The following is a 25,906-nucleotide window of genomic DNA, read 5'->3' as shown; positions in this document are numbered from 1 at the left end:
ACAGGCAAAGTTCAAATTTATTTCCATAACTAGCCTTCTTTTGCCATTCAGGACAGTTTCATGCCTCAAAGGGGACGTTACGTTTAAAGCCGAAAAACACAAGAATCAAACACCTCAAACACCCTTAATATATATTATTCGCCTACTCTGTGATTAAACTGCAGCGCTGTGTGTCGAACTGAGTGGCTATACAGGCTTTTACATTTGATGTTATGATGTTTAAAGATGACTGTCTGGTTAAATAAAATGTTGGACTGTTGAATAAATGAGACTAGTCAGTATTTAGAAATAACTGGGAAATTGCATTTAAGTTAGCTGGTAAAAGCAGCATATTTGTTTGCGCTCTGTTTCATTAAGTTTGATAATCAATAGGGGAAATACCTATCGCTTCTGTTGTACTGAAAGTGACGTTTTGCCAAAAATTTACTGCAGGAAATCAACATTACAGACGTACCCCTGTTTAGGTGACGAAAATAACCTATTCAAGTCGCTTAAGTTTCCAAATGTCACAAATGTCCCCTAGTGTCGTCACAAAAGTTCCCTAGTGACGTCTTTAAAGTTCCCTGTGAGCGTCACATAAGTTCCATAGACAGAAAAGTTCCCTGTTTCCGTCACCAAAGTTCCTCATTTTCGTCACAAAAGTTCCCTTTCTTCTGGCTCTCTCTCTCCCTCCCTCTCTCCCTCCTTCTCATTCATTCATTCATTCGTTCGTTCGTTCGTTCGTTCGTTCGTTCGTTCGTTCGTTCGTTCGTTCATTCTTTCGTTCAAAACTATCGCTTCAAAGTGCAGTTCGTAGGTAAAAATAGCTCATCGATGGAAATGATACCGTATTTACTCGAATAAGCGCCGTCCCCGAATAAGCGCCACCCTCGATTAAGCGCCGCACATTGGGTGGAAAAGTTAATAAGCGTCGCCCTCGAATAAGCGCTTATTTGAGTATAAAAATACACTGTAATCGCTGTGTTTCAGCAACAGTCAGGACATTGACATCGAGTGAAGCGTTATTGAAAACCAGCAGAAAATTAAAGTGTTCCACGCGACTGTTATGAAAGCCAAAACTGAGTTTAGCTTCAAGCCTGTGAGCCATGAAAAATACTCATGAAGTAAATTAAATTTTACAATCAAAATGTTTTGTCTTTGTGTTATGAGCCTTTCAAATAAGCGCCGCCCTCGAATGAGCGCCGTCCTCGAATAAGCGCCGCACCGGATTGACATATAAATAGGCGCCGCGGCGCCTATTCGAGTAAACACGATAGTCGTTATCCTTAACAGAGCTGTTGGCCGGATATCATTAGGGGTGAAGATTCAACTGTAGTTCTCAGGGTTGTAGCCCGCCAAAGTAGCTCCATCTGATCAAGTTGAACGTGCTCGTAGGGGATCTCCATCGGGGCCGGGCTGGGGATTTGGTCCAGGTACTGGCCTTTCCGCTGGTGGACTGCTGGTGGTCAGCTGTCAAAGGACCGAGGAGGGAAGGGTGTCTTTTACCGACACCTTCATTTACCTAAACTTGAGTTTTCAGTTCTAAACATTGCATGTTCCGTGTTGACAAGGGGACCTTGCTGGAGAGGCGCATGCTGATCACATACGCGTCACATATACTATTTTGATCATGTGACGTGTCCAGTGATCATTTTGTTAAAATTTGGTAAATCGGCGAATTGGTGGCGAATTTTCATTCTATTGATCAATAATGAGCGTTTTCGATTGAAATTTATATTATCTACCTTGCTACGTTTGGAATGATCTTCCTTGATCTCGTTTCTAGAAGATATAAACGTTCAAAAGTAGACTTTTTTTTGAAAAAAAAAAAAAAACGATTTTTGACCCTATAATATTTTTAGCGAAAATAGGGACGGTCATTCCAAACGTGAGAGGATAAAGATAATTGACCTGCATCTAAAACGCGTGTTTGATGGATGATATTACTAAAAACCGCTTCCAATTGTTCAAACAACGGCTATTTCCCCCTTAATGTCACGTGACATGCCACGTGACCTGTCAGAAGCACCAATTTTACTTTAAAATGTTCAGGACGTTAAAACGTAATTGTGTGCGAAATTTGGTTCCATTGCCATTTATGCCTTCAGAAATACAATTAAGGAATTATTTTTACCTGTAAAAGTCTTTGACCCAGGCCTAAAAGTATTTGTTTCCTTATTCTCGATAAAGTACTTGTTTTCTTATTCTATTTGAAAAGTCTACTAGGCTTAATCCATTTGAGATCACAATCTCGTACATTCTTAAGTCTTTATAACACCTTTTTTAAGCTTTCAGTGCACTTACGTGGTAATAGGCCTTTGCAACAGTTGGTCACGTGACTAATAATTTCTAGACTTGTAGCTACAGCTAAGTGAATTTCAGTACTGAAAAGAGCGTGTTTTAAACAACAAGAACACCAATTTTCAGACCCATACCGAGCAAGGTTAAGTTTTAATGACCATTTGAATATTGCAAAATAACATTATACTCACTGATTTCAGCGGTGACTTGGGAACCCAATAACTTGAGGCTCCCTTAACATAACACCTTTTAAAGGCCACTAAGATTGCTAGACAATCTACTGATATAAACAATATATATATCCCCAACCTATGGGATCCGTGCACTTATGCAGTAGTTATAAAAAAAGAGAACGTTTTGGCTTTCGATCTATCAGAATACAGCTTTTTGGTTTAAAAGTTTTCTAACCAAGATCATAATAGTACCCCTTTGTGTTTGTTTTGTTTTTGTTTTTTGTCTTTTTTGTTTTTTTGCTGTGATGGGTTTACTTATTTTATTTTATTTTATTTTAGTTTATTGCTTCGGTTCTTGCAGTTGTTGCTCGGTTGCCATTGCAGTTGTTGTTTATTTAAATAACTGCTTCTGCCTCCACACAGAACCACATAACTTGATCTTGATTGCAGAATTCACCTTTGGCATAGAAGGTTCCCTGATGGGTTCGTAAAAAACACAAAACAAAAAACAGGTTAGAAGCTGTTTCAGTAACCGAGAGACACGGCACTTGATATTACTCGTCGTGCGTTATTAGTAAAACTCTGCGGGGTTTAAAATTATAATATCTATTTTTAGAGAGAAAGCCACATCAGCCCTAGCTGGTTTTCACTCGTGTCCTCTAAACTGATCGAATTATAATTTGTAAAAGTTGGTTTTTCAGAAGGAAGAAAAACTGCATACCCAGGGAAACACCCTCTGAGCAAGGCGAGAACCAAAAGCAAACTCAATCCACGTAGGGCATCGGGTCGAAATCGAACCCGGGTCACATTGGTGGGAGGCGAGTGCCCTCACCACTGCGCCATCCTTCCTCCAACATCAGATCGCGATTATCAAAATATTGAACAATTATTTTTCCATCCAAGAACATAAATTCTGAGTAGCATAATTGATTTTGTATACTGGTACCAAGCAGCAAAACAATTGTTCCCAAACTTTTTTTTATAGGACGAAAATTGACAAATCCTTATCAAACTGGAACTCTTAGTCCGCACCACGCGAAGACTTATATGTAATGATCACTAGCGCTTTAAGAACTACTTTAAAATTATACTACATTATAATACGTACATACATATAATATATTAAAACCATTAACCGTGAAAAAAAATGTGCTTCTTTGTTACTTTAAAATAACTCGTTGGATAAAAACACAAAACGATCTAAATAATAATGATAATAATAATAATAATAATAATAGTAGTAATAATAATAATACTGGTAATAATAATAATAATAATAATAATAATAATAATAATAATAATAATGATTATGATGATGATGATGATGATAATAATAGGACGTCAATACACTTCCTCGAATGGCTGATGTTGCCCTCGCAAGTGTCCAAAGCTTCCGGTTCACCATCTCGTCACCAAAATTACGTGTCTTTATATGATCTTTATTATATCAAAGTATAAAAGAAGTATTGCTGACATTTTATTCCTCAAATATGACAATGATTACCATACCTTTACGCCAGGTGGAACATTTGGAAAATGGTTGTAGTTGAATGACAAGGTAGAGGTTTCTATGCGAAAACAAACAAAGAAACAAACGAGCAACGTAAGATTTCTTGGAAACTCACTATGTCAGGACATAGTTAATAGACGAAAATGGGTAAGAAGCCAGGTAAACATCAAAGAAGCAAGCAAGCAGGCTAAGATTTATGTTGGAAGGCCCATATACCCGCATATCTATTTTATGCTCCCAGGCTATGCACGAGTTGCATAATCACAATGCTTCTACTGGATAGTTGCATGAGCACACATAACCACCTTTTGTATTTTGCAGCGTTGTGCAGGGTCAAACCCAAAATAGCCACCAAAAACTTACAACAAAGAACTTCGTCAGGTTTCATAAACATTTCCCTCTATTAACCATGGTCGAGTAAAATCCTACAACTAAAATACTTAAGAGTTTACGGTTATAAACCCAGTCGCCGCTCGATAGGTTGTTAAAACTGGCAGAATCTTCCGGCCGTCCTCAAGTGGCTGAAGTGGGAACGTTCTTATGAAGATTATAAGGCCATTAATGATGGGTAGAGAACGCGATATAAAGTACGAGAATAGAATTCTCTTTGTAGGTGCACGTGTGGGTCAAATTCAGTTTTTTCTCGTGAGAGGGAACAAGTCCGCCTATAGAGCATTTTTACTTGCTACCATACTGCAAAGAGACCATGATCATCATCGTCATCTGATGATACTAAGTGTCGCCAACCAACAGGGATTTCGTTCGCTACTGTTTATTGACATTCAAATTTCGAAAAAAGGTAAAATGTCGAAATCTATTAAGAACATCCTTGTCAATATAATATTTACAATAACTGCAGGAAATTCCGTGCGCTCATTGGCTAATTTCCCATGACATTACGCGGACAGACACACGACTTTGTAATCTATGTTGACGCAACGAGCGGGAGCGGACAATTTGAAAATTTGTTACTGTAAAGAAACAAATTGGCCTCGGTTTTTCGTACGTCTGTCCTGTTATTGGCACTGAATTTCGTCATAACATTGACAAAGTAGTCTGCAGATCCACCCGGCTATCGCTTCGAGAATCCACAAATACTTTGACAATGTTATAATGAAATTCATGGTCAATAACAGGACAGATTCATGAAAAAATGACGTCAATTTGTTAAATAGCACTTCATCTCCCCCATTCCCCCCCTCCACAAGAAAGATTTTGACGCCACATACCTCCTGCTGCTAAATTACAAATTTGCGGCACTTCATTGCATTTAATGTCAGTTGTTCCTCTGGATATGTATCTGCCGTGTTTTACTACGTACTGCAGTGTTGATGAAAAGATGTCTACAACTATAAGCCAAGAAAAATGCCAAAAGTTTAGCAATGATATAAAACTATTACTTGATGTGCTAACTTATACTAACCTGGCACATAAAGTGATGTTTCTGTGCAATCTTTACGAGCAGCCTCAAAAGTTCATTGTTACCTTACTTTACAGTTCCGTACTCAGTGATAAGACTTGCCTAGAGTTGACTTTGTTCTGACACAAACCTAGCTACTTTCCAAATGTTATCCTGATCTCTATCAACATAAGTTAAACCCTCGATAAACCCAGCCCTTGCTTTCAAGAGGAGGTTCAAAAATGGTGATTCTGATATAAACGGACTAATAGTATGACAAGGGCAGCAAAAATTTGCGATTGGAGATCACTTAGTTTGTGCTTTGAACGCAACATGAGGGGAAAGTAAGCGAGACAGAATTTTCTCCTCACACTGATAGACTCCTCGCAAGAACTCCTCTTAACTCGTCTATATTGAGGACAATTTTGACAAAAGATTAAATATTACGGGACCATAGATACATTGTTAAGTTAGTACATTTCGTATCTCTGTTTCAAGACAACCGAGGAAATGTTTCAGAGTTCAGAGTCAAAGATTCCGTTGGTGATGTGCGATATACATAAAAATACATTTTTAAAGAAAACAGTATCGATCATATCCATTAACCATTGTTATTCTGGGTAATAAAGCAAGGATTCCTTCCGGAATTAGGAAGTTACGTTTTTTGACATTCCCAAGAACCATGTCAGACTTACCAGGTGTAAAAGAGATCGTGATATTTACTGGTTGACCGGGCTTCAGCTCGGGCCATGGCGTAATTTTGTACTTGAGGGTTTTGTCTGGCGGTCCTGAAAAAGTATAAGAAGATTATCCTGTCAACCACACATGGAGTAAATTAGCGGGTACGTGTTAAACAACTACGAATGACTACAAAAAGATATTAAGTTTTTCGCCGCTCGACACATGTGTTAGCTACAACTTCATTATTTATAAAACAATCAGAAACGTAACGATGACTTGCGGGGAAATTTGCCTTTATTTTGTGAATTTTGCGGTCAGTCACGAACAAATAACGTTAAGGAGAGATTTCTCATTAGCAGCCCTTTCGTATGTTCCAACCCCATGCATAAAGTACATTTTCGTTTTGATATCTACCTCATGCGTTTCAGTAATCACAGACTGTACTTTTGTAGGAGCAGAAGTAATAGCCTTCGGAGTCTGTAGCCATACGGCTACACTAAAGGTAGAGAAATAGCGAATGCCCAATTGCATGGATGATGTACAAATTGATTATCTGGCCCGACGGTTTTATTCTGGACCAGCCGGTCGCACAAGTTATCTACTCGCATCTGATTGTCTTCCAAGCAATGGAACTGGATGAGATACATCATAGCTTGCACATGCGCCGAATCGTAAAATTATCCCGTTCAGTGATTTTGGGTCAAAAATGAATTTTTTCCTAGGGTTGATCATTATTCGGACTTCAGCGTATCTTTAAAAAGGCTTTGTCGTGTGTTTTTAGTGTGCCTGAGGTCACGCATCAACAGTCGGTACTCTTTGCATTTAAGTTTTTCATTGCTTAATTTTTAATTTATTAATTAAATAATTTTATTAACATAATTTTGTTTATTTTGACAACCCTGCCTGATTATAACTGACCATGACAATAACTGATTCTCACCGCAATATTTCAGATACTTGAATTCAAATCCAACGGACAGCATACCACAGACTAAGAGGTAGATGAAAATCAGGTGCTGAGTGCTAGATGCCATTCTTCAAAGAAGATAAGGATGCCTAACAACAAGACACAATCGTGATCAGCACGAGGGGACACCTTTTTCAGCATCTATATCAAAATGTTTCAACATTATCGGAAATTGATAAATAAAGTAATAAAGACGAGATTTCTCCAAGTTTTAGGTCTCTGCTTTTTCCCAAACTTCAGATATTCGTCGAAATGTTTCGCAGAAATTTACAGAGCCCAGTATGGAAACATTATGTTGGTGTGTACTAGGCCTCCGTGGTACACCAATATGGCGGCCAGAAAATAGTGTAGCCATCTGGAGCTTACTTTGGCAATTTAGGCGAGTGATATCTGTACTGAACAAATAAGGCCCGGTTCAAACGCCGCTCCACTCATGTGCCGAACCAAACTTGATTAAGTTCGACTTTAGAGCGACTTTGGAGCGGCGGCTGGTTCGGACGGCATAGTTGCGTCGAACTTAATTCGGGAAGCCGGTGGTAACAATAATTTCGACGAGGAAATATGCGTTCTGAATTCACGAACTCTGTCCAAATAGAAAAGCTGTGACTAACATTTCGCCGTTATCATGCTGTTATGCAATATTTAAGGAAGCAAATTCAAACTCAAGGTTCAGTGTTTGTATTTAGACAGGTTTTCTCACGGTTAAATCGACTTGTTAAAGGGAAATCTAATAAGCTGGGCTATTATCACGAAGAAAAAGCAAAAAATGAATTTGCGCTAAAGAAACTCGCTTATACAGTCCCGCTTCTCATAAATCGAAGGCATACTGGTATTTTGTTGTCTTTATTTCTAGCGACGACTTTGAACTTCATGCATGACTGGTCACGCCACTCAATTTTGAGCCAATCACGAGTCCCGTTATATGAAAAATAAATTACAGTAATTTATGCATTAGGTTCGACACATGAGGAGAACGCCGTATGAATCAGCTGCCGCTCCAACGTCGCATAGTGCGACAGACCCCGAATTTAATGTTGTTTGCCGCACCAAACCTAACCTGCCGAACCAAACTGATTCAAACGCCGCTCTTCTGCCGTAGTTAACTCATCAGTTAGGTTCGGCGCATGAATGGAGCGCCGTTTGGAACGGGCCTAAGCTTTTTCATGAGACTTTTCCTACTGCTCTAACTTCTAAAAAGGCTAAAAATCATGAGACAAATATATATTTTTCGACAAACACGATCGTAGCTTTGTGACGCATCGCCATAACTCTGAAATTCAAAATAAGCTGGTTTCCAAACAAAGCACACGATTGAGCTGTAAATTTGTAAACAGATCTTAATTTATCGCCTCTTATGCCTGATAAGGATAAAAACTTCGGTGGCTCTTTGGTTCTGGACTTTAGAAAATGATGACGTTACGTGAAAAGATCTTTATTTCACCAAAAATTGTTCGCCTAAAGTTTGGCGTTGACCTTAGACTTGCATCGAGCACGACAAAACATTTCAATCTACAAATTGCAACTAAAACCTGATATGATAGAGGGAAGAGAATTTACCTTGTTTGACGGGGCAAGCGAAATGCAGCCTGTATGTGTTAGTACAGCAACGGAAGGCTTTCTAAAGCGTTCCTTCAAAATATATTGAAACCGAAAGTAACACAGCATGACGTCATATAAAGATTGCAACGTCAGCAAATACAGCAACAGATTAAAAATGGCATATTTCCCTCTCTTTCTTGCGCCGTAGGAAACTTCGAATTGTGTTTGTTAGATTTATATGGAAGGAAGACAAAAGACTCAACAATTTAAGGTGCAGCGAAATTTCTGGTTCAATACCTTCTTTTAAATTAATCTTTCAGTTTCGACCACACAAAATTACCCCGGCATTGTTAATCAAAGACGATTGTGAGGCAGGAACGGACGTAGACCGGAAGTTTACGTTCTTGCTTTTGGCAAGTTTTCTGTCCCACTTCACTGAGTTTCGAAACTGCCATTGTACCACTTATAACTTGATAAGTTTAACGAAAAGCCGATCATACACGACCAAGGAAGAAAATTCGACTTTCAGCTGACAATACAATACAATTCAATAGGAATGAGCCAAAAAACTCGTAAGATGCGTGAGACTGCCGACAAAATAGATATAATGCTCAAAAGGCTCCAAAAGTGTCAAATTTTCTCTGCTTGTCTAAAATACAATACAATACAATACAATACAATACAATACAATACAATACAATACTGGTTTTTTCATCATGAATAAACCAGTATTGTATTTTATTGTATGTTACTGTATTTTATTGTATTGTACTGTCGATCTCTGTCTGTGCTTAAGCCAACTAAAGCACAGACAATAGAGGGAAGAGAACTTAGCTTGTTTGAAAGCACATTTCCTATTTCCAATTGCCCATAATGCACTGTTTCCCCCAAGTTTTGCATAAAGTATTATTGTGAAATAACGCTTGGTTAATGCTTCATTTGCGACTGATGAAGGCGTTTTTTCCCAAAACGTCTCTAAATATGCCACTTAGCCCTTTTGTTACCTCAAACTAAAGCAATTCAATTCAAAGTGATACACAGCAACAACTTGTTTTTATTGCTGTAAACTGCAGAACTCCCAAAAGCATTTCACAACAGTAGTTTAAGCAATTTTTTTGGAGCAAACAGAGTGAATTATGGGCAATTAGAAAACAGAAAATGCAAAACAGAGCATGTAAGTTGCTAGTCTCGAAACCGAAACTAATTATGTCATGACTTCATACGAGGAAGAGAATTTAAAATTCATCAGATAACTGTAAAAAGGTTGACTCTTCTCTCCTTAGTTCCTTTCCAATCATGTGCCATAGGAATGCTGGGATCGGAATCGTTGGGTCATTCAAGAAAACAATTACCAAACCTGAGCATTTTCACATTTCCAAACTTTCCGGTTCATTAAGTTGTTCTCCTGGTAAATTCATAATTAAGTATTCACGGACCATTAAGACATTAAATGGAGGTTTTCACGGTTCGTTGCATGTCTGTATTATTTATTCGCCTGTGCACGCTTTTTGGCCCAGGCCTAGTATTTCATTGTTTATGAACCATAGTTAGTAGAGGAGACTGGTTATGAAAGCCGGCGAATTTCAAAGAGCGAAATAATAGCTTAGTGTCTGAAGTTGAGCCTGCACATCACGTGATACTGACCCTGCACACATTGTAAACAAAATGGAGGACGAGGTAGATGGACTTAGGATAATTGGAGATGATTTGGATGCGATTTTGGATGTCTTGGAAGAGAACGAAGTTTTACAAGAGGAATTTTCAGCGGCAGTGAACAGTGTAAGTGAAATAAATCTGATTTTTTACCCGAATTCGCGACCGAACAAGTTTAAAAACGTGTACCATCTCGATGTAAACTAAAACCCACTCGTCATGTGCCATGTGTGATTGTGCATGTTATGTGTATATATAGTCCGTGAAACAGCAAACAATATATAGTTTGCAAGAAAGTAGTTTGTATTAGTAGATTATCAACTGTATTACAAATAAAAAGACAGGAATCTGACTTAGATTGATCGCTAAATCTCGATCTTCCTGTGGTTCTACGGCTGTAAAGCCCTCGATACAGTTTCATAGCTCTTGGTTTTCATAAGCTTGAACTTTCTTAAGCATCCAGCAGTCCTTTAACTCATAGATACTGTAGAACTAATCGATCATCTTGCTTTTAGAACCAACTATTATTTTATCGAATGATAATTAATGTTACTCTTGTTGTCTATAGGCCCAAATTCGAGAAGTAGTTTGTGACTGCATGCTGTGGAAAAAAGTACAAGACTAAAGGTGGATATGACGGGCACAGGGCCACAAAGCATGCAGAATAAAAGAGAGAGATGGCCACATTTACGATAAGTTCTCTATGTGAGACAGCCAGTGCCGTGGAGAAAATTAAAGAGAGAAAAGGGTTAAATGCAAGCATCAGGAATGAGATGACCGAGTTCAAATTTGAACTAGAGTAAGGATCTCAAGAATTCTCTGTTCTAAAAACAATCTATGAATCACTTGTGAAGAAAGGAGATGCTGAACAGTTTTATTCCAGTTTTTATGGCGATGTAGCTGCAAATGCCACTAGATACTTCAAAGGACTTACACGAAATGCAGCAACATTACTGGTAACAAAAGTGGCAGACAGTATGATACTATTCTGGAGGCAAGAGAAGCAAACAACTACAAACAGCATAGCAGCTGAACTGAATGATAAACAAAAGGCTGGGCTACAGTACTTTAGAGGATATGTTTTACAAAACCTGTTCAAAAAACACTGTATAGTAAACTCAGATGAAAGCTAACAAGCCATGGCCATCCTTAAGGCTGGAAAAGTTGAAAGTGATGTCTCGCAAAAACAGGTATCAAGTTTGAACAGAGGGGGGCTTTGGTCAGTTACTTTGACAACAGAAAAAATGTTTTTGAAGACTTAAAATTATTTCAGACAATCCACTGTAACTGTAGGCCTGCACAAAATAGATATTGTTAGCATAACTCTAAAATCATCTATGGACAGTGATGTATTGGCCAACTATGATCTCATCGTGTCAGAGGCTGAATGCAAACCTGACATTCATGTCAGGAAGGATGCCTTGCATGACATTCTGAGCTTATATGTCAGAGTACGCTCTTTCTCCTGTTCTAAAGATATTGTACAGCGCTATAGAATTAAGGCAAAACAAAATAAGAGCAAGTCGTTACGCAAGGAAATAAGTAGAAGCTGCCAAGAAAATGAACAACAGAGGCAGGTTTAAGGCCAACAGACATTTTATTGTTTAATGTTGATATTATATCAATATGATATTCACTAACAAACATGGCATCACTTCCATTTGTCTGATATCGCTGTTTATTACTCATCTATTTTGCAATACTTCATATGTCAAGCAATTTCAATTTTAACTTAGAATTTTATATCACAGGACTACTCTGCAGTTTGGCTTTACCATAAGTATAGATGATACATATAGGGAGGTTTCCCATCATTTCATTATAAATTTGTTTTGTTCAATGTCATATGATTGCTGCATTTTGTCCAAATGCCAATAAAATGACTGTAATCTATAATGATGTGTCATAGTTATAGCTAGTTAGAAACAATACAAATACAGTAAAAACCTGCATACCGGTATATAAGAACCTGCTTTGGCCGAAAAATTGAAACAGGTTCTTTGTCGTAGAATTCATTTAATACTTAGAATTCATAAATGACAAACAAACAAACAAACAAACAAACAAACAAGCTATCATGGGCAATAAAACTGAGCCAAATCCCTTCCAATGTCATTTCAGATGTATACATAGAGATGCTACACACAAGTGTAAACTGGGCAAATACAGTTGCCTAGCAACATAAACTCTTTTTCCTTAAATCTATAGGCATCTCATAGTTATGCATTTGAGAAACAATACAAATATAGTGAAAAATGCATATAAGACCCTGCTTTAGCCTACAAATTGAGACAGGTTCCTTGTCATAGAATTCACGAATTCATAAGTGAAATAAAACAAGCTGTAATGGGCAATAAAGTTGCCTTAGCAACATAAACTCTTTTTTCTTAACAATATTTGAACCTATTTAAGAACCTAAATACTGTAGTATAATATTCCACTAAACACCAATAATTGGTGTGCATGAAAGAACCTTTTTTTTGAAGTTAGCCTGAAAAAGTTGTTATGTAATTATTATGTAACAACCTTGTCAGTCTAACTTGGAGAAAAAGGTAGGCTCCTTAAGGCACACCATCATAACACCACAGTTGCATTTCTCTATTTGTTTGCAAGTATGGGTAATGCAAAGCAGGCACTGTCCAAAAACAGATCAGTTAAATTTGATTTACTCTTCTTACGGCTGGGTAATGGCTCATCTGTTATTTGCTCCCATGACCGGCGCTTGTCCCTTCTCCCTCAAGTATTTCCACTCTCACATGATATTGTCCTCTGGACTCGAATTGTGTTATCATTGTAGCAAAATGTGCAAATTTCAGGATTATCACTACGTCTGCCCAACTTCCGTTGATTTCCGAAATATTCCTCGACTGGATCCTGATAGAAACGTTCTGTCAAGACATACTCCATACCCTCTTGCAGCAGGAATTTGCAGGCTTCAATCACAGCATTCACAGTTATCTGGAATCCCTCATGTGTCTGCCATTACAGGAACATTTTTGCTCGAGCATTTCGGGTGAAATTGCCGGTTCTGTGCTCTGTACTCTCCTTCCACCTCCTCAGATATTCCAGAAAATCTGTCAGCCACTGGAACCTACAATTAAGAATAATTCAATATTAAGAATTAACATACAAAATAATGAAAATTGATCTTCAATAATTTCTTCACAACAACAAACTACTTCCATTTTTTTGACTCAATCCAATTATGTACTTGTTTGCAATTCCACTAAGGCAAACAATTAAAATGTTAAACAAAATCAAAGAATTCATAAAGAAAAAGTAATGAATAAATATGTAAACAAAAATTATATCAGTTTTACAACGTATGTTTCTTTCCACAACTTACATTTATTATTGTTAAAAAATATGTTTTTCTGATTTGACCATTGCAAACATATAAATTTATAAACTTTTGGATTAGAATCTGCAGAGCAGAGCATGCTAAAAATCAGTTAACAAAGTACATGCACAATAAACCTTGAACCAGCTGTCTAACAATATTTGGTACATACCTTTCATCATCTGTTGATCTGAAGGGTGCAAGGAAGGGCTTTCTCTTCTCTTGGTGTTCTGTCAAACTCCTGACATTGAGACAACCGAAGAAACTGTCAATCATCTCACAGAGCTTAGATGTTGCTGCTGACTCCTGGGGACAAAATTACTGGAGTACTGCTGCTACCGAGGCACTGAGAACTTGGGCTGCCAGATCCACTCGCATGATGGAATATGAGCTCAAGTTGATATGGTCATACGTGAGTTTGGGCAGCAACTTTAAGCCGTTGTCAATGTCCTGGTAATAGAGTTGAGCAATGTGTTGCCACTGAATAAACAGTCCATCGTTCCATTTGTATCTTGTGCATGTGCCAGAGCCAGAGTGAAGCAAACAGTTGCGTGTAGTCTTGCTCAGGTGTGGGGCATCAGAGATAAAGTAGAGGAAACGGTCAGGTGCATACAAGTTGGTTGTCCGGTATCACACAGTAGTGCCTGCATCGCCATCCAGAGCCTTGTGCATTCGGTAGAACCTCCTGTTTTGGGAAACACCATCGGATGTGGTAGCTATAACCCACAAATTACAGCTTGTTTCAAGGATGCAGACTGCTTTCCAGAAGATAGGCATCAAGTGACAAGCAGTCACACCATTGGTTGAAAAGTGTGCGAGAAAAAACTTCAGCTCAGTGCACACACCGCAAACAAGGAAGACCGGAGCATGAGTTGAAAGTTCATCTGTCTTATCCAGAACTGCAAAGTTCAACTCCGAATCACCAAAGTCAGTGAATCCGATCAATTCCCCTGTAACCTTGTCGAGAACCAGGTTTGCCTACACTTTCATTTCGTCAAACAACAAGACAACATATTGTTGAACATCAAAGTATGTGCTTGTGAGGCTCTTCAGTTCGTCTACAACATCATCATTAAATCCCCGTTGGGGTCTGATTGCGTTGCGGTAGTCCTTCAAGCGTCTTTGGCCGGAAGGTACCAAAAATGTACTATTGCGCAGTTCCTCATAGCATGATGGCGACTTAGCTGCAAGTGACCAACAGAAACGGATAATCATGGGATGAAATCTTACTCCAGTAGCACTGCTAGAAAATACCTTTCTCTGCTGCTCCCAGAACAGCTTCATGAAAGGTGGTGATTTCAGAATCATCAGCTGAATTAATGATCTTACAAAAGTCAGTGCTAAGTTCATGATCCACTTCAATATTTCTTTTTGCAAGTTCTGCGCGCATCTCATTCAACTGTCTTTCAAGTTCTGCACATCGTAGCCCTTGCCCCTGTAAAGTGAGCTTGATCCTTTCTGGATTTGTTTTGGAGATTGGTGCCTTAGCATGGGTAGGTTTCAACAGTCGTCTCTCCCTTGCCTCACTGGAATGCCTTGAGGATGACATATATTTAGAACAAGCTCCACACACAGGGTACTGCTCACACATGAGCAGGGCACATTCGTTCACCATCCAATATCCATTGTGAGGGAACTGCTCACTGTCTTCATCCCCTGTCAAGTCTTGATTCAGTGGAACTACATGATGAAACAGTTTGCCTGTAATTTCTGTAGGATTGACTCCGCCACACAGTGTGTAAGACTTCAACTCATTCACGAGCATAGACACAGTTGTGTTGCGCATTGACCGTTTGTATTTGAGGTTCAGCTCATGAACTTTCACAAGAAATGAACCAAATGCCTTGACAGTAAAGCCTAGACTGTCGTCGATGATGATCTCCACTTCTGGCAGCTGGAAATGTTCGTCTTGCTTTCTGATAACCAACCTCTCAGGAAATATTTTGTAGCTCCACTCACTAAGGCTTTTTAAACCTTCTACTCGCTGACACAATTCGCTGAATGTTTTGTAGTAAACACTGCTCGACGAAGGCGGCAAATCTTTCACCACCGATCTGTAAGATCTTGATGGTGGTCTCGCTGTTTCGTGGCTTTTTCCGGCATATTCAGCATCGGTAAAGCTCCAAATCGTGGTTTGTTCTTGGTCTGTTTCTCAGTTACAACTACAAACAAAAGTAGCGAGAACAGGATAAAGAAAACAGAAAACCAATGCAAGCGAAGCAAAAATCGTAAACAACATGTCATGAATGCAAATCATACGAGATGCCAGAGCCATACTTACATATTTCAACATCTTCAGCACCAAAATGCTTCTCACAAGTGAAAACACGATCTTTTTTATCAACTCCTTGAAACTCTGGTCCAAATTTAATCTCTCGCCTTTTTAATTTCTCCAAGCCATTCGTCCCTCCACTTTGTATACGATTTGTCTTTCGCCTTCGGCAACTTCCAAATACCGATTCCTTTCTTTCTGCGATTTGATCCGCAGCCAAATACTGCGCAGTTTTCTCCCGGCCTAACTCGTACTTAAAACTCTAATAACTATCTTTCGAGACAGGAGGAAAGCTTGAGATACTCACGAGTCGCCATTTTGTTTGAGTGTGCAGGGTAATGATCAAGTGACCAAGCGAAAACCATAACAAAGACATAGTCCTTTGAAGTTCGCCGGCTTTCATAACTAGTCTCCTCTACTAACTATGTACGAACCAGTCGTAAGCAAGTAACCTCATTTCGCATGCAAATATCCGTAAAGTCATCAACCGTATAATAAATCGTACGGTTTAACACTAAATTCATTCTGCCACGACTATCTATAGCATGTGATTACTGAGCTAGATCTGAGTGGGGTTTGTCAAGCGGTAACATTGATTAGAAGCGAACAAACGTATTTTGATTTAGAGACATGCGCCGAACCGTGCAATCCTCCCATTAAACGGCCACTTCATCTTTCTCTTTGTGAAATCATAACCTAGGCTTTGTAAGAGAAGCAGCCTGTCTCTTGCTCTAACATCCGTTAGAAAGAGCAAAAAACAACTGATGTGCAAACGAGCAGGCTCGCCGCTCGCATGCATATGTGGGGCTCGTTAACTCAGTTTGCCGTCTCCGAGTTTTTTGAGCGAAATAGAGAAGCTCGCAGTCTGGGAGGATCGGGAAAGATCACAATACCGCAAAATAATTCGGCGCTGTTCAAACTTTGTCGCGGTTTTAATTTTATCTAATGCCATCCGAAATTAAGTTGTACACAAAAGACACGTCCCTTACCAAAACAGCTGTATTTTTAAACTGATTTTAAACTGTTTTGAACGTATTTTGACGATTTAAACAGTATTTTGAAGTCACTATAGGGTATTTTTGTGCTATTTTGTACAAAATTTAAAATTTTGCTTCTTGTTTGTAATGTATTTCAAGTATAGTTAAAACCTACTTCATGACATTGGAATGATTTTCACTCTGTTTTTAACGTAGTTTGAGCTGAAAACAGGGTTTAAATCGGGGATTTAAAATCTATTTTAATACTATGGCCACAAAAATTTCGTTCAAACAGTTTAAAAATTCTAGTTAAACCCTGTTTTGAAAGTTATGTTGGCAATGGCCGTAGGTTTAAAAAGTATTTTACAAATTTTCAGTGTTAAAATAGTCTTTAAATAGGATATTTAAAATGTAGTTGACATGTCAAGAACATAAAATATGTTTTAAATAGGAAGTTTAAAACCTATTTGAAATAGCAATTCATATTATAAGCTTTAAAATACAACCAAAACAGTCTGTTTTAAACATATTTTAAGTTTTAATCAGGCGAGTATACTATTTAAATAGTAGTTTTATATGAGTAATAACGAAGAGGCAAGATTTGCTGTTACTCCGAGTTTCGTGCTTACGCACTCATCAGACAGTATTTAATGATAAGCATTCCTATCAACTAGATATATATACACGGTATTAAACAATAGGCTAATTGCTGGACTAGTTGCATTACAATAAGTGATAGTTATACTGGAAAACAATAGGTGTGAAGACAGAAATTACGGGGACGAGTATAAACTGCGTGGGTGCAGTACAATATAAAGAAAGTGTCAAGCGTTCTTCAAGTAGAATTTGTTCTCGTGCCGGCATTTAGAAATAAGTTCTGATCTTTTGTTTAGTAGATTGTCGTTGCTATGTTTGATAATCATTAGTTTTTCTGTGAGGCAGAGGTCGCATCGTTTGGAAATGTTGTTGTAGGGTCTTGCACGGCTAATAATTGACCATTTGATGTTGAAGTCTTGTTTTTTGTCGTGTAGTTGCCAGATGTATTTAGAAAGCTCGGTGCTGTTGATGTGTTTTCTGTGCTTAAATGTGGATTTGTGCTGCGAGAATCTCTGTTTGAATGTTCCTTCTGTCAGTCCAATGTAGTTCTTGGTTGTGTTGTTAGTTGTAACTTGTGCGTTGTAGATTACACTGGAAGTCAGGCATTTGTTGTCTAGCGGGCATTGGTCTTTTTTGCGGCAGTTGCATTGCTCTCCGGTGATTGCGTTGGCGTTGTTGTCGGCGTTTGTTATTTTCATGTTGTGTTTGTTGATTACTGTTTTCATGTTGTCCATGCAACTGTAGCTGACTTTGACGTTGTTTTTGTTGAAGAGGCTGTGGTATTTATGTTGGTTCGGAAAGTGCTTAGATATGAGCTTCAGGAATGTTCTACCGATGTTTGTCTTTACGTTTTTACTAAATGGAGGGTTGTACCATATAATGTTTCTTTGTCTGTTGCGTCGGGGGCGTGTTGGTTGATTGTCTTCGTTGTAAATTAGTGTTTCAGAGTATCCGCTGGCTTTCAAAGCAGTTTCGTAGATTGGTTTGGCCTTGTTGAATTCGTGTTCGTTGCATGAGTTGGCGGAAATACGGCGATTGATGGATGCTGGAAGTTGCTTTATTATGTTAGGTGGGTGGTTAGACTTTGTGTTGATGTACTGCGGCTCGTCGTTAGGCTTTCTGTAGGGGCAGTAGGTACCTTTTGTAAGATCGAAGGTGACGTCCAGGTAGTTAACAATTTTCATGTTAGTCTGTATGGTAATGTTAAGTCCATATGTCTTGAAGCGTCTTGTTATGTCCTTCCTTGTACGGTCTGCTTGAGGTCCGGAGATGTTTTTGAAGATGGCAAGTCCGTCGTCTCTGTAAAGCCCGATGTTGTCTATCCCGTATATGTTACACAATTAAATACTGTCTGATGAGTGCGTAAGCACGAAACTCGGAGTAACAGCAAATCTTGCCTCTTCGTTATTACTCATATACTCAGCTCTACACTATATGTGTATTGAGCACTATTTTAATGGGATCTGCTACTTCCTCATATGGTTATACTCGCTCCTGCTTAACAACAGTAGAGCACTTTTCGCCGATCGCCGTTATCCACAATGGAGAAAACAAGATTCAACTATTCAATGAAGAACATTCCTATCCCACCAAGAAACTCCTACCTCAAGAAACTCATCGAAAAGACCGAAAGTGTAATCAAGCGTATGCGTTGGAAAGCCTTCTTCTTCGAACAGAATAAAGATAAGAATAACACAGACCACAACAACGACGACGACAACATTGACAACAACAACTTTGGTTTTAAATCAAGAAAATGCCCTCCTCAGAACGAAGACCTAAACAACTTTGAAACTGACGTGTACGAAATGATCAAGAACATTGAATTCAGGCAAATACGAGATGACTTCCAAGACCATCTACAACAAGACATTAGGAAAATAAACAACTCCACAAAAACATTCATACCTGCTGACAAAACAACCAACTACTACGAAGTAGACAAAGCTTCGCACGACAAGCTTCTCAAGGACAATATCACATCGACGTACAAGAAAGCAAATTCTAATACGATTACTGCTATTAACAAAGAAGCTCAAGTCATTGCTACTAATCTGAACATTGACGACCGCGCGGAACGCATGGCTGAACGACAGGCTTTTATAACACTCAAAGACCATAAAGACAACTTCCAGAACAAACCTACATGTAGACTCATTAACCCTGCAAAAAGTGAGATTGGACGTATCAGTAAAGAAATCCTCGCGAACATTAACACGACTGTGAGACAGAAGACTGGCCTTAACCAATGGAAAAACTCATCATCCGTCATCAACTGGTTCTCCTCTATACAACACAAAGATCAACATACCTTCGCCGTATTTGACATTGAGAACTTCTACCCTTCCATTACTGAGAAACTTCTTACAGACGCAATCAACTTCGCCAAACAATTCACTTCCATTACGGACCGCGACATCGATATTATTATGCATTCAAGAAAATCCCTTCTCTTTGACAGTAACACCGCCTGGATCAAGAAAAACAACAGTTCTTTTGACGTTACTATGGGCAGCTTCGACGGAGCCGAAGTATGCGAGCTCGTAGGCTTATTCATTCTCGACGACCTGTGTAACATATACGGGATAGACAACATCGGGCTTTACAGAGACGACGGACTTGCCATCTTCAAAAACATCTCCGGACCTCAAGCAGACCGTACAAGGAAGGACATAACAAGACGCTTCAAGACATATGGACTTAACATTACCATACAGACTAACATGAAAATTGTTAACTACCTGGACGTCACCTTCGATCTTACAAAAGGTACCTACTGCCCCTACAGAAAGCCTAACGACGAGCCGCAGTACATCAACACAAAGTCTAACCACCCACCTAACATAATAAAGCAACTTCCAGCATCCATCAATCGCCGTATTTCCGCCAACTCATGCAACGAACACGAATTCAACAAGGCCAAACCAATCTACGAAACTGCTTTGAAAGCCAGCGGATACTCTGAAACACTAATTTACAACGAAGACAATCAACCAACACGCCCCCGACGCAACAGACAAAGAAACATTATATGGTACAACCCTCCATTTAGTAAAAACGTAAAGACAAACATCGGTAGAACATTCCTGAAGCTCATATCTAAGCACTTTCCGAACCAACATAAATACCACAGCCTCTTCAACAAAAACAACGTCAAAGTCAGCTACAGTTGCATGGACAACATGAAAACAGTAATCAACAAACACAACATGAAAATAACAAACGCCGACAACAACGCCAACGCAATCACCGGAGAGCAATGCAACTGCCGCAAAAAAGACCAATGCCCGCTAGACAACAAATGCCTGACTTCCAGTGTAATCTACAACGCACAAGTTACAACTAACAACACAACCAAGAACTACATTGGACTGACAGAAGGAACATTCAAACAGAGATTCTCGCAGCACAAATCCACATTTAAGCACAGAAAACACATCAACAGCACCGAGCTTTCTAAATACATCTGGCAACTACACGACAAAAAACAAGACTTCAACATCAAATGGTCAATTATTAGCCGTGCAAGACCCTACAACAACATTTCCAAACGATGCGACCTCTGCCTCACAGAAAAACTAATGATTATCAAACATAGCAACGACAATCTACTAAACAAAAGATCAGAACTTATTTCTAAATGCCGGCACGAGAACAAATTCTACTTGAAGAACGCTTGACACTTTCTTTATATTGTACTGCACCCACGCAGTTTATACTCGTCCCCGTAATTTCTGTCTTCACACCTATTGTTTTCCAGTATAACTATCACTTATTGTAATGCAACTAGTCCAGCAATTAGCCTATTGTTTAATACCGTGTATATATATCTAGTTGATAGGAATGCTTATCATTAAATACTGTCTGATGAGTGCGTAAGCACGAAACTCGGAGTAACAGCAAATCTTGCCTCTTCGTTATTACTCATATACTCAGCTCTACACTATATGTGTATTGAGCACTATTTTAATGGGATCTGCTACTTCCTCATATGGTTAAATAGTAGTTTTAAATAATGACAATAATGTCTATCTTAAAAACAGATTTTAAATACACTATTTTTGCACTATCTATAAATCTAGCCCAATGGAAATTTATAATTCAATCAACATAATTTGCATCCCCTTTTTGAAAACTGCTTTAGTGTGTAAGCTTTTAAGACTCTCTCAATACCAAAATCAATCAAAAATTTAGCCAAGCCAAAAACATGAATCTGTGGACAAGCAAACCTTTTCGCAAAATAGCACTCTCTTGCCGCCCTGCATGTACATGTACAGTATTCCTGTCTTTCTTTTTTTTCGAAGTATCAAGCACTGTTTATAAACAAAATGGCAGGCAAAGATTGAACAACTCCAGGACTTCCCAGAGGAGTTTTTCGATAGGCGTTAAAGTAAATCCCAGTCTTCTCTAAAAGGACATAGTCACAGATGCCATGTTTGTTCACAAGTGAGGTTGAGGTTGAGAGCGTGTGCTAGGCCGCATGTACATGCACAATATATAAGTTCTATCAAAAGTGTCATCACTTTAAAAATTTACCAGGAGCAATCAAATCTCTGAAAGCAGCAACTAATAACTCAGGGAAAATTGATCCAAGTAATTGGTTGACATTACTTATTACTGATTGGGGCTACTCCTAATGGCAAAACATGCCATCACTCACAAAGTAGACCAGAATTAAGATCTCACAATCAAATCACAAAAAAATCACATCTACTCAATATTAAAAAGAAAATTTCAAGGTACATGTAACTAGCTTGCAGTAATTAGCAAATTATTGATTGTGGTCAGTCATCATGTACGTGCTTCAAGATTACATAATTTACATACATGTAATTTTGGCAGAAAGTGTCCCACTCGCAGTGTGCACGTGAAAGATCTCAAAACAAATCACAAGAAATGACAACCACTGAATATGAAAAAGAAAATTGCTTGTAGTAATCAGCCAGTTATTTATTGTGGTCACTCATCATGGTATACATGCTTCAAGATCTTGCAAAAGTGCTGTCACTCACAAAGTACACCAAAATCAAGATCTCACAACCAAATTCCTTTTTTTTTTTTTTTGTTCTTTCAAACAATTCTTTTTTTCCTGTTTCCCATATGAGCAGTTACAGTTTTCCAGATTTGACAGTCATTTAATTTTGAAGTCGAAAGTGGTTTGAACTAATATTTGTGTACAACAGTTTAGTCATTATTGTTAACAATGTAGGAAATCCATTTTTTTTTTTTTTTGTCTAAACAGTTGTTAATGATAAAAGTTGTTGTTCCAGTCTGTTATGAGCAGACTTATGTTGAATTTAGTGGTTGGTTTCAATGACAGATGCTGTGACCAGGCTAATATTATGAGAGTCTGTGCTCTGATCTGTTAACAAGAGGCATTCACTACTAACATCACAGCAAGCTGGCAAAAAGCGCCGGTTCCACAATAACTGTGAATAATAATTATTATTGGATGAGGTTGAACAAAATATCATGATTTGTCAGTGGCAAGCAGATCAATTATTTCCCGAAGCTGAAGGCTGAGGCAAATAATTGATCTGTGACCACCCAGTTTGGTTTCACATTTAAATCACTCTCTGACAGCTCAGGGAAGCGATCTGCCATTTAAATTATTTCACCTGAGAGCTTGGTTTCAATTACGCATGAGAGGAAAATTCAATATTATTTGCAGCAAACACATTTACACGGCACTATGCATGAGCAGATCATTATTTGTAGGCAGTTATTTACAGGTCACTTGGTGGGCTCTCAGCCAATGAAAAGGAAGACAAAATGCATCGAATGATAAAAAGATTTATTTTTCAGTTGTCAACAATAACATTTCAGAACACCTAGAGGCCTTTGCACATTTGCTTGGATGCCATCTTGCAAACTAGAGCACAAGCTTCAAGATCTCGCGAACAACAACTACCGAACCAGGACTTGGAACATTTCATTATTAATTATGTACATGAATCAACTGCATTATCCACTTACCCATTCATTCATGTCCTAGTGGGTTATTCTGTAACTGGTTAAATTTTCTCTGTTCCTTGAAAATGTTACAAGCAAAAGCGAATAAAGAACCCTCATTGGACCACATAAAAATGCCTTGGTGGTAAATCACACTGGTTCCGCAAATCTTTCCCAACTTAATTGTTTCATCTGCCTCAGTTTCTTGCAAAGAATGAAATACTTCAGCTACATGTAGTTTTCTGTGTTTTCATCCTTCTCTTATTACTTTGTCCTCTTGTCTTTCATTATTTTTTCTTCTTCTTGCCAGGTAATTTCTTCTTCCTGAACCTTTGTTGTGCTTAGCCATATTTTTTGGAAATATATAAACCTGCCACATAAATGTAGTGCATTCATCTAATAAAAAATTTGTTGAATTTGAACTACACTGAATGCTTGTCTATCCCCCATTGAAGGTCAAAACTAACATGTGCATGGGGAGAAGTCCCTATCACTAGGCCCTTCAACCATTTTCCAGAGCCCCTTTGTGTGAATATCATTTTTGCCAAGAAATCTACATGCATAATATAGAAGAATGAAAATAATTAAAGTAAAATTAACGATAGAAACAATAGGGCGAATACAGGTTGAGTGACACCTAAAGTCGCAACCAAAATGCAAGGACTCGACTGTTCATGGCAGGCTTGATTCAAGCTTGGATTTCATGTGTTATAGCATGCAATTACTCAATACATGAACATGTGTACAACACATTCTCGCACGACAACAAAGTGCGATTCCATTCATTCGAATGTCAGAATTTTGTTCTTCAAGTGTTCGGACCCAATCGTTCGATTAAGTTCGATTGATTTCGATAAAGTTCGTTTAATCGAACGTTCCATTTGGTACGTCATTAGTTACGTCTGGAGCAAAGTCATGCATCTAAGAGAAAGCTTCTTTTATGAATAAACATTTGGCGCATCCAAACAAGAAATCGCCAAGCATTACCCGCGTATGTCTCAATGTAAAATACCTGAAAATACGCTTGAAAAAGTTACGAGGGTTGTAAACAAAAAAATGAAGTTTAAGCAGATAAAATAAACAGATACCGTACCGTTAAAAATCCTGGGCTAAGAACTATATCCAATGTGGCGATCGATGCGATCCTCTTGCTTCGTTTTGGCGGTCGTAACTTTTGGTGCAAACGGATTTTCCGATCGATTTTCCGGTCGATTTTCCACTGACCCGCCGGTGCAATACTCTGATGCGAGCATTTTGGTCAGCTGTGATTGCATGAAACATCATGTGAGGGACCACGTGACTTGTTTCCATTTCAAAATTGCTGTATAAAACGGAGGTTTCGTTCCAGTCGTTTAAAACCAGTGCAACAGTTCATTTGTTTGTTTTTTAACCTTTTACTGGACGAAAAGTTAAGGGACCGAACCGAATCATATCACTCGTGGGTGCAGCGACCATGATTTATCTTTCTGATAGACTTCAACTTGGTAATGTCTCAAGGAAACGGAGGTAAGCCGACCATCTTCTGTCTTGGTGTGCCTTTCATTCGAAAAGATGCATGCACATGTAAATACATGTAACATATCTGTAACCACATCAGCTGTTTTATCGAATTAGATGATTGCTTATGAAACATAGATCTGAACTTTGAATTGTTCTCCGTCCAGTCTACATAATTAGGTACTGTTCTATATACATGTATGATCGGTTATATGGCAGTTATATGTTTGCAACTGTGTATGCCATTTTTGTGCAGCCGTAAATTACTCATCCGTTGTGATCATTTTACTATCTTGACATGGCATAAACTGATCGATCTCTTCGTAGGGAAATTAAAGTGCGAGCTGTGGAAGTTGAATCAAACAGTTTATAGACTTAACATGATAACAAAACATACATGGAGGCTAAAATATTAAACCCTGCAATAACTAAACAATGCAGTAAATAATTTTGTTTTTATTTTCAGCTTTGAGAAACAGGAGATGGAGAGTGGTGCTGCCCTGTTAGGGCCAAAGTCTCTGTGAGTCTGATAGGGGTCTTTCAACTGCCTTCCGGTTACAAAGTTATTGCTGCAATTCTGCAATTGTTGGTAAATTTTTAAAGGCGGAAATAACTAAATTTAGGGTTAGAAAGGAAGCTATATGTAGCTACTACAGTCATGCCACATCAGTGAAAGTACAGTTGTTTCTTGTTGGAAATGAATGAACCTTACAACTTGATGGGATAATTTTTGTTAACTTGTAAATAATAATATTATCGATCATATATTACATACACTGCGGCTACAAAGTTTATTTCAAGGGGAACATGGTATGCATTAATTAATTCTTTCATGATTGAATACTGTAGTTTTTGTAAAACTTTACCTCAAATTGCACATGACCTTGACTTGTGACAGCTTGGGTTCCCTATAACTTACTGCAAGTGGTTTTGGTTTTTTAAGCTTCATCTTGCCAGGGCGGAAAAAAAAATGAAATCTAGCTGCCCAGTGGGCCAGTATATTTTAGTTTTCAGTTGGCTCCACTAAAATATTACTAATGCCCAATGGGCACGTAAGGTTCATGCCTTA

At 38.4% G+C, this 25,906-nt stretch overlaps 1 protein-coding gene, 2 long non-coding RNA genes and 1 pseudogene across 3 annotated transcripts; 1 reads left to right on the top strand and 3 right to left on the bottom strand.

The window, feature by feature from the left end:
* Positions 1-2,399: 2,399 nt before the first annotated feature.
* LOC110067536 (uncharacterized) lies at positions 2,400-7,108 on the bottom strand. Its single transcript, XM_089298347.1, has 5 exons — positions 6,984-7,108; positions 6,058-6,150; positions 5,193-5,312; positions 3,963-4,021; positions 2,400-2,929 (listed from the first exon to the last, which is right to left on the bottom strand). Exons 1-5 carry the CDS (start codon positions 7,075-7,077, stop codon positions 2,849-2,851), a joined length of 447 nt encoding a protein of 148 aa, XP_089154473.1. The 5' UTR covers positions 7,078-7,108; the 3' UTR covers positions 2,400-2,848.
* Positions 7,109-13,184: 6,076 nt separating this feature from the next.
* On the bottom strand, positions 13,185-16,271 carry LOC149106822 (uncharacterized; annotated as a pseudogene).
* A 6,894-nt stretch (positions 16,272-23,165) lies between these two features.
* On the bottom strand, positions 23,166-24,655 carry LOC149106821 (uncharacterized). The gene is made up of 2 exons (XR_016209823.1): positions 24,434-24,655; positions 23,166-23,710 (listed from the first exon to the last, which is right to left on the bottom strand). It is a non-coding gene; the product is annotated as an uncharacterized LOC149106821 (long non-coding RNA).
* Positions 24,656-24,737: 82 nt separating this feature from the next.
* Positions 24,738-25,813, top strand: LOC149106820 (uncharacterized). The gene is made up of 2 exons (XR_016209824.1): positions 24,738-24,846; positions 25,304-25,813. It is a non-coding gene; the product is annotated as an uncharacterized LOC149106820 (long non-coding RNA).
* The last annotated feature ends 93 nt before the right edge of the window (positions 25,814-25,906 follow it).

The sequence above is a fragment of the Orbicella faveolata genome, unplaced genomic scaffold (genome assembly GCF_042242905.1).
Source record: "Orbicella faveolata isolate gen_17 unplaced genomic scaffold, um_ofav_v1 contig_3, whole genome shotgun sequence".
NCBI lineage: Eukaryota > Metazoa > Cnidaria > Anthozoa > Scleractinia > Merulinidae > Orbicella > Orbicella faveolata.
This window is presented reverse-complemented; position numbering and strand designations above follow the sequence as displayed.

What these genes read in the sequence shown, in the direction of transcription:
- LOC110067536 (XM_089298347.1), bottom strand. Translation starts at nt 7,077, where the DNA reads ATGGCATCTAGCACTCAGCACCTGATTTTCATCTACCTCTTAGTCTGT. An exon ending in CAAGTATCTGAAATATTGCG is followed by an intron (nt 6,151 to 6,983) that starts GTGAGAATCAGT and finishes ATACTTTTTCAG; the next exon opens with GACCGCCAGACAAAACCCTC. An exon ending in CACGATCTCTTTTACACCTG is followed by an intron (nt 5,313 to 6,057) that starts GTAAGTCTGACA and finishes CTTGGCTTATAG; the next exon opens with TTGTAGACATCTTTTCATCA.